Genomic DNA, 12,587 nt, shown 5'->3' with positions numbered 1-12,587 from the left:
CCCCCTCCCCCCTCCCCCCCCCATCCCCCCCTCCCCCTTCCCCCCCTCCCTCTTCCCCACTTCCCCCCCCTCCCCCCTCCCCCCTTCCCCTCCCCCCCTTCCCCCCATTCCCCCCCCCTTCCCTTCCCCCCCCTTCCCCCTTCCCCCTTCCCCCTTCCCCCCCTCCCCCCTTCCCCCCCTTCCCCCCCTTCCCCCTCCCCCCTCCCCCTTCCCCCCTCCCCCTCACACCCCTCTTCTGGCCCCTCACCCCTTCCCCACATCCCTCCCTGTCCCCTCCTCCCCCACACCCCCCACTCTCTCACCTCTCCTTGCTCCCTCATACTCTTCCCTCCACACCCCTCCCCATCCCCTCTCCCAACACCCCACTTCCTCACCACTCCCCCACACCCGTACCCCTGCCCCCACTCCCCTCCCCCATCCCCTCATCTCTCCCCCACCTCCCTACCCCACCTCCTTGCCACTTGCTCCCCTTACTTCCCCTCTGCCTTCCCCTTTCTCCACTCCTGATGCCCCCACCCCACATCCCCACTGCCTTAATTCCCATGTCTCTGATTGGCTGAATAGAGGTTTGATGATGTGAGGTCACGTGATGAATTAAGGAGGGGGCGGGGCTCAGGCTGCTCAGATCAGGTGGCCCAATCAGAGCCTGAGTAAACCACCCCCCCCCCCCCCCCCGCCCCAACCTATCTCGGAGATCTCAGTGCTCTCCGCCCCCGAGCAAAGTTGGCATTTCTCCGCCCTCCCCCCCTCCCCCAACACAGTCTGAGCCAGCACCCACCTCTATCAACAATCCCCCCTGCCCCACCCCCAACGGCAATCGCCAGTGTCCCCCGCTCCTCTGTCTCTGTGAACCCAGACACCAGCACGTCTAAAACAAGCCCATCACCCTCCCTCCCCCATGAGACTCTGACTGGAGTATTGAACACAATTTGAAGGAAGTGCTGTTAGTATTTTCATTTTGACAGACCAGAATTGAACACTATATTCCAAGTGCAGCCGTGCTAAAGTTCTATAAAGCTGCAACATGACTTGCCAATTTTTAAACTCAATCCCCCGGCCGATGAAGGCAAGCATGCCGTATGCCTTTATTACCTTCTCCACCTGTGTTGCCACTTTCAGTGACCTGTGTACCTGTACACCCAGATCCCTCTGCCTATCAGTGCTCTTAAGGGTTCTGCCATTACTGTATATTTCTTATCTGTATTAGACCTTCCAAAATGCACTACCTCATATTTGTCACTCTGTCAAAATGAAAATGCTAACAGAACTTTGTGTAACTTGCATTCAGTATCTTAGTTACACCAATCACTTACTGTCAGAATTTGTCTGTTAATATTAACTAGGAAGCAACAATTCAAATCACTGCCTTTCAGCCAGTTGAGCACAGTTTCTGGGTCATGATGGTATATTTACAATAAACTGTATTTTGTATTAAATATTTACAAAGCTTTGGTTTGATTATTATTGAGAACATTGCAGGAAATGATTGTGTTTTTCCTGATTGATTCTTCTCACCTCAGCTGCTTACTATCTCTCTAGATGATGATGCAATATTTGTATTACGGTGATTCTGAATCAATAAATATTCCCATCGCTGATGTGTTGGAGGTAAGCACACTTCACATCAATATTACTACAGAAACATTGTTATTAGATATTATCCGAGAAGAAACCTCAGTGCCTTTTCGAGAGTCCAGTCACTCAGTGGCTGTTAAACCAATAAAAGGATTATTAGGGGGGGCAGTTTGGTCAAAGAAGTGAGTTTAAAGAAAGCCTTAAAGCAGGAAAGTGGAGAACTTGGGAAGGAATTTCAGAGAATGTGGCCTGGATAGCTGGAATTGCCAAGAGCAGCCCGGGGGGAGTTACACAAAAGGGAAGTTAGAGGAAGAATCTGGGGGAGAGATTACATAAGAACATAAGAAATAGGAGCAGGAGTAGGCCATCTAGCCCTTCGAGCCTGCCCCGCCATTCAATAAGATCATGGCTGATCTGAAGTGGCTCAGTTCCACTTTCCCACTTTCTCCCCATAACCCTTAATTCCCATGTCTATCAGAAACCTATCTACCCGCGTCTTAAATATATTTAGCGAGGTAGCCTCAACCACTTCAATGGGCAGAGAATTCCAGAGATTCACCACCCTTTGAGTGAAGAAGTTCCTCCTCAACTCCGTTCTAAACTGCTCCCCCCCTTATCTTGAGGCTGTGCCCTCTAGTCCTGCTGTCCTTTCTAAGCGGGAAGAATCTCTCTACCTCTACCCTATCCATCCCTTTCATTATCTTATACGTCACTATAAGATCTCCCCTCATCCTTCTAAACTCCAATGAGTACAGACCCAGTCTACTTAGTCTCTCTTCAGAGTCCAACCCCCTCATCTCCGGTATCAGCCTAGTGAACCTCCTCTGCACTCCCTCCAAGGCCAAAATATCCTTGTGCAAGTACGGCGCCCAAAACTGCACACAGTACTCCAGCTGCGGCCTCACCAATGCCCTGTACAGTTGCAGCAAGATCTCCCTGCTTTTATATTCTATCCCCCTCGTTATAAAGGCCAGCATCCCATTCGCCGCCTTGATCACCTGCTGCACCTGCAGGCTGGGTTTTTGCGACTCATGCACAAGGACCCCCAGGTCCCTCTGCACCGTATCATGCTGCAGCTTTTCGCCCTTTAAATAGTAATCCCTCCTACTATTATTTCTGCCAAAGTGGATAACCTCACACTTGCTAACATTGTACTCCATCTGCCAGGTCCTCCGCACTCGCTCAGCCTATCCAGATCCCTCTGAAGACTTCCCACACCTTCTGCACAATTTGCTTTTCCACTCATCTTTGTGTCATCAGCAAATTTCGTTACCCTACACTCAGCCCCCTCCTCCAGATCATTTATATAAATGGTAAATAGCTAGTCACCAACCGCCAATCAGAATAGCACCCATTGATACCAACTCTCTGCTTCCCATTAGACAGCCGTTCCTCTATCCACGCTAACACCTTACCCCCAACTCCATGCACCCTAACCTTCTGAAGCAATCTTTCGTGTGGCACATTATCAAACGCCTTTTGAAAATTGAGAAACACCACATCCACCTGTTCCCCTCTGTCTACCACAGTGCCAGCCTGATAAACTGGCACTGCTCACTATGCACCCTGGCACTGCCCACTGGGCACTGGACATTGCCAAGGGGTGGGGCCTGTGGGGGTGGGGACATGCTCTGCATTGATCAGTGGGAGGTCCACTGCCACTCTACAGGCACAATTGGTGGGGGAGAGAGGGCAATTGGTCGGTGGCGGTGGGGGGGGGGGGGGGGGGGCGGGTGGTGATATTCCCAGGCAGTGTGGGGCCCGCAAGATGGTGGGGAGGGTGTTTGGGTTTAAGCTGGCTGCAGCAGCAGAGGTCTGACAGGTCTCTCTCTCTCTCTTTCTCTCTGTCAGGCCAGTGGCTAGTTGCCATTGCGCATGTGCAGCCACAGAGGTCTACACATGCGTAATGGTGCCCTTTGCTGCGACAGCAGGTTTGCTGGAGACTTAAGCCCTGCCGCTTCCCCTACAGGCGAGGAATGGTTTAGTTCATTCTTCCTGCACTTCCCCTGTGACCAGAGTGGAATTAAAAATTTGTGTCAGAGCCCATGCAATGTCCTGCCTCCCCTTCCACAGCATCCGGGGATGCAATTCATCCAAGCCTGGAGATTTGCTTGTTTTTAAGCCCGTCAAAGCCTCACTATCTCCCCATTTCCTCTGCCAAACTGTGCAAGTTCCTCACAGTCCCTTTTCCTGAATTTTGTATCTACATTCTCCTTTCCCAGAGTGAAGATCGATGAGAATTATTCATTTAAAATCCTTCCAACATCCTGTGGCTTCATTATCAAAGGACAGATATTCTTACCATAGAGGGAGTGAGTGAAACTTGAGCAAACTCATCCCTGGGATGGTGGGATGTTTCTCTGAGGAGAGATTGAGAAGATCGGAGACTGGAATTCTCCAGAGTTTCAGAGAATGAGGAGTGACCTTATTAAAATGTACAAAATTCACAGTGACAGAGCCAATGTGATTAGGATGTTTCTGGCTGGGAATCGAAAACCAGGGAATGTCATCTCAGACTAAGGAGCAGCTTATTTAAGACTGAGATAAGGAGAAATTTTGTCACTCAGAGAGTAGTGAATCTTTGGAATTGTCTACCCCAGAAAGCTGTGGAAGCTCAGTCACTGAACACATTGAAGATAGAAATCTCACGTGTGGTGGAGGCAGGTTCAATCAAAACATTCCAGAGGGAATGAGACGGTTATCTGAACATCTCCACCTCTGACCTTATGATGGAGGGAAGGTCATTGATGAAGCAGCTGAAGATGGTTGGGCCTCAGACACTATGCTACTACTTGTGTAACAGCAGATTGAGTACAATTAGCTCCTAAAACACAAGAAAAGATCCCGATTCTCTAACGCCTTTCCTATGAGGAAGATTGGCAGCATTAACTAATACTGTTAAGGTGATAGTGAGAGAATTTCAATGTTCCTGGAGATGGCAAAAAGGAATTTGGAGAGGGATTTCTGGCTATCCTTATGCATTGGGCTGTGTTGAGTAGATCCAAGCTCCCAATAGACCATGGAAACACATGGAGGTCATCAAGTGGGAATACTCTCGGAGAGGAAGAACCAAACTGCACGCAGTAAAATTAAATAAAGTTTTCACTAGCATTGATAAATATGGGAGAAGGGGGGAACAGATCCTACTGTAGATGGGGTGACACATTGGCACAGTGGTTGGCACTGCTGCCTCACACAGTGCTAGGACCTAGGTTCAATTCCCAGCTTGGGTCATTATCTGTGTGGAGTTTGCATGTTCTCCCCATGTCTGCATGGGTTTCCTCTGGATGCTCCAGTTTCTTCCCACAGTCCAAAGATGTGCTGTTTAGGTGGATTGCCTATGCTAAATTGTCTGTTAGTGTCCCAAGATGTGTAGGTTAGTGGGGTAAATGTGCAGGGTTACAAGGATAGCGCCTGGGTAAGATGCTCTGTCCAAGAGTTGGTGCGGACTCGGTGGGTTGAATGGTTTCCTTCTGCACTGTTGGGATCCTGGGTGGCACCAATCACAGCAATGTGTGTGGAACAGGCACCAATCAGTTGCTGATACAGGAAGGTGTTATTTATTTGTGTTTAAAAGAATTCTAACTGTACACTTCACATAAGAAAATTAAAATGGAAACTAGACAGTCACGTTTTATTTGACAATCTTTTTCTCTTGTGTTTTTTTAGTTGCTCTCTGCAGCAAGTTTGTTTGAGCTTGAGTCATTACAGAGACATTGTGAGATCATCTGCACCCAAGTAATGAACCTGGAGAATGCAGTCATCATTTACTGTTACGCCAAGGTAATTCCTCACAAATCACATTAGCGTCACCTTACTTAACTCCCAGATCGTTCACAGGATGACTTTGTTCCCAATGGAGTCAGAGTTTCACAGACAAAAAGAAGCCTAGTAATTTGAATCCCACTTTCCAGCTTTGGTTCCGTAGTCTTGTGCGCTTTGGCATTTCATCTACATACCTCTTAAATGTTGTGAGAGTTTCCGCCTCTGCTTCAGATAGCGAGTTCCAGATTCCCACCACTCTCTGGGTGGAAATGTTTAAGAACATAAGATCCACAGGTAGAGAGGGTGGTAAAGAGTGTTTTTGGAACATTGGCCTTTATAAATCAAAGTATAGAATATAAGAGTTGGAATGTTATGGTGAGATTGTATAAGAAATTGGTGAGGCTGAATTTAGAGTATTGTGTACAGTTTTGGTGACCTAATTACAGGAAGGATATTAATAAGTTTGAAAGAGTGCAGAGAAGGTTGTTGCTGGGACTTGAGAAGCTGAGTTACAGAGAAAGGTTGAATAGGTTAGGACTTTATTCCCTGGAGCGTAGAAGAATGGGGGAGATTTGATAGAGGTGTATAAAATTATGATGGGTATAGATAGAGTGAATGTAAGTAGTCTTTTTCCACTGAGGCTAGGGGAGAAAAAAGCATGGGTTAAGGGTGAAGGGGGAAAAGTTTTTAAAGGGAATACTGGGGGGGGGGGAGCTTCTTCACACAGAGAGTGGCGGGAGTGTGGAATGAGCTGCTGGATGAAGTGGTAAATGCAGGGTCACTTTTAACATTTAAGAAAAACTTGGACAGGTACATGGATGAGAGGGGTGTGGAGGGATATGGTCCAGGTGCAGGTCAGTGGGACTAGGCAGAAAAATGGTTCGGCACAGACAAGAAGGGCCAAAAGGCCTGTTTCTGTGCTGTAGTGTTCTATGTTCTATGGTTCTAACTAGGAGCAGGAGTTGGCCATTTAGCCCCTCGAATCTACTTTGCCATTCAATAAGAGCCAGAAGGGGTCATGAGAAGGCCTTGGCAGGTAAGATTAAGGAAAACCCCAAGGCATTCCACAAGTATATGAAAAGCAAAAGGATGAGATGTGAAGGAATAGGACCTATCAAATGTGACAGTGGAAAGGTTTGTATAGAACCGATAGAAATAGCAGAGGTGCTCAATGAATACTTCAGTATTCACAGTGGAAAAGGATCTTGGTGGTTGTAGTACAGATTTGCAGCGAACTAAAAAGCTTGAGCATGTCGACATTAAGAAAGAGGATGTGTCGGAGCTTTTGAAAAGCGTCAAGTTAGACAAGTCGCCGGGACCGGATGGGATGTACCCCAGGTTACTGTGGGAGGCAAGGGAAGAGATTGCAGAGCCTCTGGCGATGATCTTTGCGTCATCGATGGAGATGGGAGAGGTTCTGGAGGATTGCGGATGTGGTTCCTATATTCAAGAAAGGGAGTAGAGAGCCCAGGAAATTATTGACCAGTGAGTCTAACCTCAGTGGTTGGTAAGTTGATGAGAAGATCCTGAGAGACACGATTTATGAATATTTGGAGAAGTTTAGTATGATCAAAAATAGCACGGCTTTGTCAAGGGCAGATCGTGTCTTACGAGCCTGTTTGAGTGTTTTGAAGATGTGACTAAACGCGTTGATGAAGGAAGAGTGGTAAATGTGGTTTATCTGGACTTCAGCAAGGCGTTCGATAAGGTCCCCCATGCAAGGCTTATTGAAAAAGTGAGGGGGCATGGGATCCAAGGGGATGTTGCTTTGTGGATCCAGAACTGGCTTGCCTGCAGAAGGCAGAGAGTGGTTGGAGATTCGTCTTTTCTGCATGGAGGTCAGTCACCAGTGGAGTGCCCCAGGGATCTGTTCTGGGACCCTTGCTGTTTGTGATTTTTATAAATGACCCGGATGAGGGACTGGAGGGATGGATTGGTAAGTTTGCCGATAACACGAAGGTTGGTGGTGTTGTGGATAGTCTGGAGGGATGTCAGAAGTTGCAACGAGACATTGATAGGATGCAAGATTGGGTGGAGAAGTGGCAGATGGACTTCAACCTGGATAAATGTGTAGCGGTACATTTTGGCAGGTCAAATGGGATGAAGGAATATATTAAGATTCTTAGGAGTGTGGAAGATCAGAAGGATTTTGGGGTCCGGGTTCATGGGACTCTCAAATTGGCTTCACAGGTAGAGGATGTGGTTAAGAAGGTGTATGGTTTACTGGCCTTCATCAATCGAGGAATTGAGTTTAGGAGTTCGGGAGTTAATGCTGCAGCTTTATAAGACCCTGGTCAGACCCCACTTGGAGTACTGTGCACAGTTCTAGTCAGCTCATTACAGAAAGGATGTGGAAGCCATAGAAAGGGTGCAGAGGAGATTTCCAAGGATGTTGCCTGGATTGGGTGGCATGCCTTTATGAGGATACGTTGAGGGAGCTTGGGCTTTTCTCCTTGGAGAGATGAAGGATGAGAGGTGACCTGATAGAGGTTTATAAGATGTTGCGAGGTATTGATCAGGTGGATTCTCAGAGGCTTTTTCCCAGGGTTGAAATGGTTGCCAGAAGAGGACACAGGTTTAAGGTGCTGGGGAGTAGGTACAGAGGAGATGTCAGGGGTAAGTTTTTCACTCAGAGGGTGGTGAGTGAGTGGAATCAGCTGCCGGCAGTGGTCGCGGATTCGCTGGGGTCTTTTAAGAGACTTTTGGATAAGTACATGGAATTTAGTACGATAAAGGGTTATAGGTAAGCCTAATAGATAGGGAGATATTTGGCACAACCTGTGGGCCAAAGGGCCTGTTTGTGCTGTAGTTTTTCTATGTTCTAAGATCATGGCTGATCTTTTCGTGGACGCAGCTCCACTTACCCTTAATTCCTTTACTGTTCAAAAGTTTATCTGTCCTTGCTTTAAATATTTCTCCTTGGATCCCTACTAAATCTCCTGCTCATTAACTTAAATTTATGCCCCCTGATTATTGACCCTTCTACTCAGGAAAATAGTTCCTTCCCATCCACTCTACCTGGATCCCGCATAATTTTATGCATCTTGATTAGGTTCCCCCTCAGCCTTCTCTGCTCTGAGGAAAACAACTCCAGCCTAATCAGCCTCTCTTTATAGCTGAAACGTTCCATCCCAGTGAATCTCCTCTGCACCCTCTCCAGTGCAATCACATCCTTTCTACAGTTTGGTGATCAGAACTACACACAATACTCTAGTTGTGGTCTAATGAGTGTTTTATACAGCTCCATCATAATATCCCTGCTCTTATATTCTAGGCCTCGGCTAATAAAGGCAAGTATCCCACATGTCATCTCAAACACCTACCTGTCCTGCTATCTTCAGGGATGAATTTCAGGTTAGATGCCAAACTGCCCCTTTGTGCCCAAAGATATACAGGTTTGGTAGATTAGCCATGGGGTGGGGTGGGCCTGGGTTAGATGCTGTTTCGGAGACGCAGTGCAAACTCAGTGGGCTGAATGGCTGCCTTTTGCACTGTAAAGATTCAATGGTATCTATGGACATGCACCCTAACGTCCCTCTGTACTTCCTAACATCCTATGTGTATTCCCTTGCCTTGTTAGTCCTGGAACAGCAGGTATTAAAGTAAGTAAACGGAATTTGGCATTTCTAGCTAGAGGAATAGAATATAAAGAACTTATTGTTGCAACTATACAAGGCTTTGGTGGGCCCGCAACTGGAGTATTGTGCAGTTTTGGTCCCCTTATTTGACGAGGAATGTAGTGGCATTGGAGGCAGGTCAGAGGAGGTTCACTAGATTGATTCCAGAGATATGGGGTTTGTCTGATGAAGAGAGATTGAGCAGTTCAGGCCGATACTCCCTGGAGTTTAGAAGAATGAGAGGAAATCTGATTGGAGTGTACAAGATGATGAGGGGGAGAGGATGTTTCCTCTTGTGGGACAATCCAGAACGAGAGATTATAATTTTAGGATAAGGGGTAGCAGATTTAAAACAGAAATGAAGAGAAACTGCTTCTCCCAAATAGTTGAGAATCTGTGGAATTCACTACGCCAAAGTGCAGCGGATGCTGGGACATTGAGTAAATTTAAGGAGGAGGTAGAGGGGTTTATAATTAGTAATGGGTTTGGAGGGTTATGGTAAACAGACAGAAAAGTGGAGTTGAGGTTGAGGTGAGATCAGCCGTGATCATATTGAATGGTGAAGCAGGCTCAAGGGGCTGAGTAGCCTCCTCCTGCTCCTAATTCTAATGTCCTCCCAAAATGCATCATCCCATACTTTCCAGAGTTTAATTTGCCACTATTCCATTCACCTGAGCAACCCATCTCTATTGTCCTGTAATCTAAGGCTTTCTTCCTTACTACTTAACTTTTGTGTCATCTGTGAACTTACTGATTGTTCCTCCCACATTCACATCTAGATCATTCATGTACACTACAGTCTCCAAGAACCAATGGAATTCTGACCAAACTATACATTTATCTCTGATAGCTTCTTTGAAAAAATGTTTATTTCCGCTCTTCATTCTGATGGTTGCCATATGTTGGCAAATTAATCTTTAAGATTAAACATTCTCTTTTTCCAAACCAACTATTCTTGCACTATCTTTGTGTGACACTGGTGGAGAGGCTGAATAAATTAGGCTTGTACTCGTTAGAGTTTAGAAGAATGAGGGGCGATCTCATTGAGACGTATAAGATGACGAATGGGATGGATAGGATAGAGGTGGAGAGACTCTTCCCGCTCAGAAAGGACAGTAGGACTAGGGGGCACAGCCTCAAGATAAAGTGGGGGAGGGGGGGGGGGGGTGCGGTTTAGAACGGAGTTGAGGAGGAACTTCTTCACTCAAAGGGTGGTGAATCTCTGGAATTCTCTGCCCATTGAAGTGGTGGAGGCTGCCTCGCTAAATATTTTTAAGACGCGGGTTGATGGGTTTTTGATAAGAGAGGGGATTAAGGGTTATGGGGAGAGGGCGGGAATGTGGAACTGAGCCGCGACAGATCAGCCATGATCTTATTGAATGGCGGGGCAGGCTCGAAGGGCTAGTTGGCCTACTCCTGCTCCTATTTCTTATGTTCTTATTATCATTAATGTTCTGACACACTGCAAACCAAAAACTTTTAATTGGGATCTGAACAGTTATTAGCAAGAGAGAATATCTGAATCCTTTCAGATATTAGAGTGCTGACCTTGTATCATCTTAACTTGTGATATGATGAAAGGGTAACATTTTGTAGTCAGTGTCTAGGCAGTCACTTCGATTGCCGTACAGTTTGTGCTGAGAAATCAGTGACAGCATTCTCCAACTGTGGCTGAATTTTATCCCTCGGCTATTAGAACTAAAAATAATCTCATTATTATTTGATTATTATTTGTGAGATCTTGCTCTGCCCAAGTCAGATGTGACATTTCTCCACACTGAACAGTCTGTAAAGCATAGCAGGATATCACAATGGCAGGATCGATGTGAATAAACACTTCCTGTCAATGAATCCTTTGTAAGTTCATTGATTGTTCTATATTGATGTCTGTGTGTACTTGTAGGAAATTAGAAACAACTTTGAATAACGATGAAGTTAATTATTTTAAAGATGTTTAAACATTATAGAAAAAAAGGTAAATTGTATGGATTTAGCAGCCAGTGTATCGATTGTATAGTGCGGGAAGAGATTTGAGATTGGAATAGTAGTTGTATGTTTTGTTATCCTCAGATACACAATGCTACTGAGCTGCTTTCTTACACTGAGAACTATTTCCTGAAGAATCTGAATGCACTTCTCGATCAAGAATCTTTCAAGCAGTTGATTTATGGACGCAACAGCAAACTGCAGGGACTGGACCCTCTCCAGAGCTTGAACGTGGCATTGGCCAATCGAATGCACTCACTCTACATCACATCAAGGGTGTGAAACATTGATCAATAACAAACTGGAAACAACATTGCAATCAGTACCAGACTCCCCATATGGACATCCTGTCATCCCCAATGATTTGCATTCCCTCCCTTTGTGACTGTTGATGATGTGAGAGATTTTAGCTGCACAAATTCTGCGCAGTAAAGGCTAGCTGATAATTTCACGCTGGTTTACAAAACCAAATCAGAAAATATGGTGGCATCTGCATTTGATAACTCTACAATATTCCTGCTGCCTCGGTGTATCTCAGAGCTGTTTGCTGAGGGAGTCTCTGAGTCACATTTCTCTTGTCTAAGATGATATGACAGAGCAGATTATTCACACAGTAGCTTTGTAATATATACTCCTGGCCTTTCCTCAGAAAAATTCAAACTCCACATGGAGATTAATCAATCTAATTCCAGTTAATGCACCTGCTGCGCAGGGACTTTAGTGCTGTATTTACAGGGGTTAGAATGAAAAATTCAGAGACAATGTCATGATTATTAGGTTGGTGAATTATGTTCCATTAATGTTTGGAGTCTGTAGGTAACAGGAACGGAGGACACTGGAAACGCTCGGCACATCTGCCAGCATCTCTCAGGAGAGAAACAGATTTAATGTTTTGAGTCATAGACCCTTATCCTCACCTTTCACCCCACTAACCTCCACATTCAAAGAACGATCATCTGCCATTACTGCCAACTCCAGTGTGATGCCACTACCTGACATACCCTCTCCCACTGTCAGCACTCCGCAGGGACCGCTCTCTCTGTGACACTCTGGTCCACTCTTCCTTCACCCCCCCCCCCCCCAACTCCCACTGTATCCACCCATGCAATTGCAGAAGGTACAGTAGTCACCCCTTTACCCCCTCACTGTCCACGGCCCCAAACACTCCTTTCAGATTAAGCAGCATTTCATTTGTATCCCCTTCAATCTGGCCTACTCTCGTGATAAGATTTTCCAGCCTCCTCTGTTTCTGTTCCAGATTCCAGTTTTGGGAGTATTTTCCTTCTTATATTGGAGTTTGTGCTGGCTCTCACCCAGTCATGGAGAGGTCACACTGCTTCATTACAAAGATACAATACTTGATGTGGCTGGAAGTTTGATAGTAAAGATTAAAATTCCTTTGTGTATTATTTTTTGATACATGGTTAGTGAATTTATATCAATTTTCATTTGGCTGTTTTAACAAGATTAACAATCAGAATAAACAGGTGAAAGCCTAGGTTATAATAACAATAAGAATTTTTGCAAATGTATTAATCAGTTTATTAACAGTAGCAATGAAATTTCAGTCTTAAAGTGTGTTAACAACTTAACAGTTATACACTGAATGCACAAGATTTCATAGTTGTCCCAATGATCAATTAA

The 12,587-nt window shown here is 45.6% G+C and overlaps 1 protein-coding gene across 2 annotated transcripts in view; it reads left to right on the top strand.

Moving 5' to 3' along the window:
- abtb2b (ankyrin repeat and BTB (POZ) domain containing 2b) overlaps positions 1 to 12,008 on the top strand; it is a 275,156-nt gene extending 263,148 nt beyond the window's left edge. The window contains exons 16-18 of one of the 2 annotated variants that reach the window (XM_080189840.1): positions 1,540 to 1,608; positions 5,245 to 5,358; positions 11,028 to 12,008. In XM_080189840.1, coding sequence (XP_080045966.1) covers positions 1,540 to 1,608; positions 5,245 to 5,358; positions 11,028 to 11,225 — 381 coding nt within the window. In that variant the 3' untranslated portion in view covers positions 11,226 to 12,008. Of the gene's footprint in view, positions 1 to 1,539; positions 1,609 to 5,244; positions 5,359 to 11,027 lie in introns of those variants that run through there. The other variant, XM_080189841.1, reaches the window with a different exon arrangement.
- The last annotated feature ends 579 nt before the right edge of the window (positions 12,009 to 12,587 follow it).

The sequence above is a fragment of the Carcharhinus amblyrhynchos genome, chromosome 6 (genome assembly GCF_965287045.1).
Source record: "Carcharhinus amblyrhynchos chromosome 6, sCarAmb.v2.hapA, whole genome shotgun sequence".
Classification (NCBI taxonomy): domain Eukaryota; kingdom Metazoa; phylum Chordata; class Chondrichthyes; order Carcharhiniformes; family Carcharhinidae; genus Carcharhinus; species Carcharhinus amblyrhynchos.
Note: the sequence above shows the minus strand (reverse complement) of the source record. Positions and strands in the feature narration are given on the sequence as shown.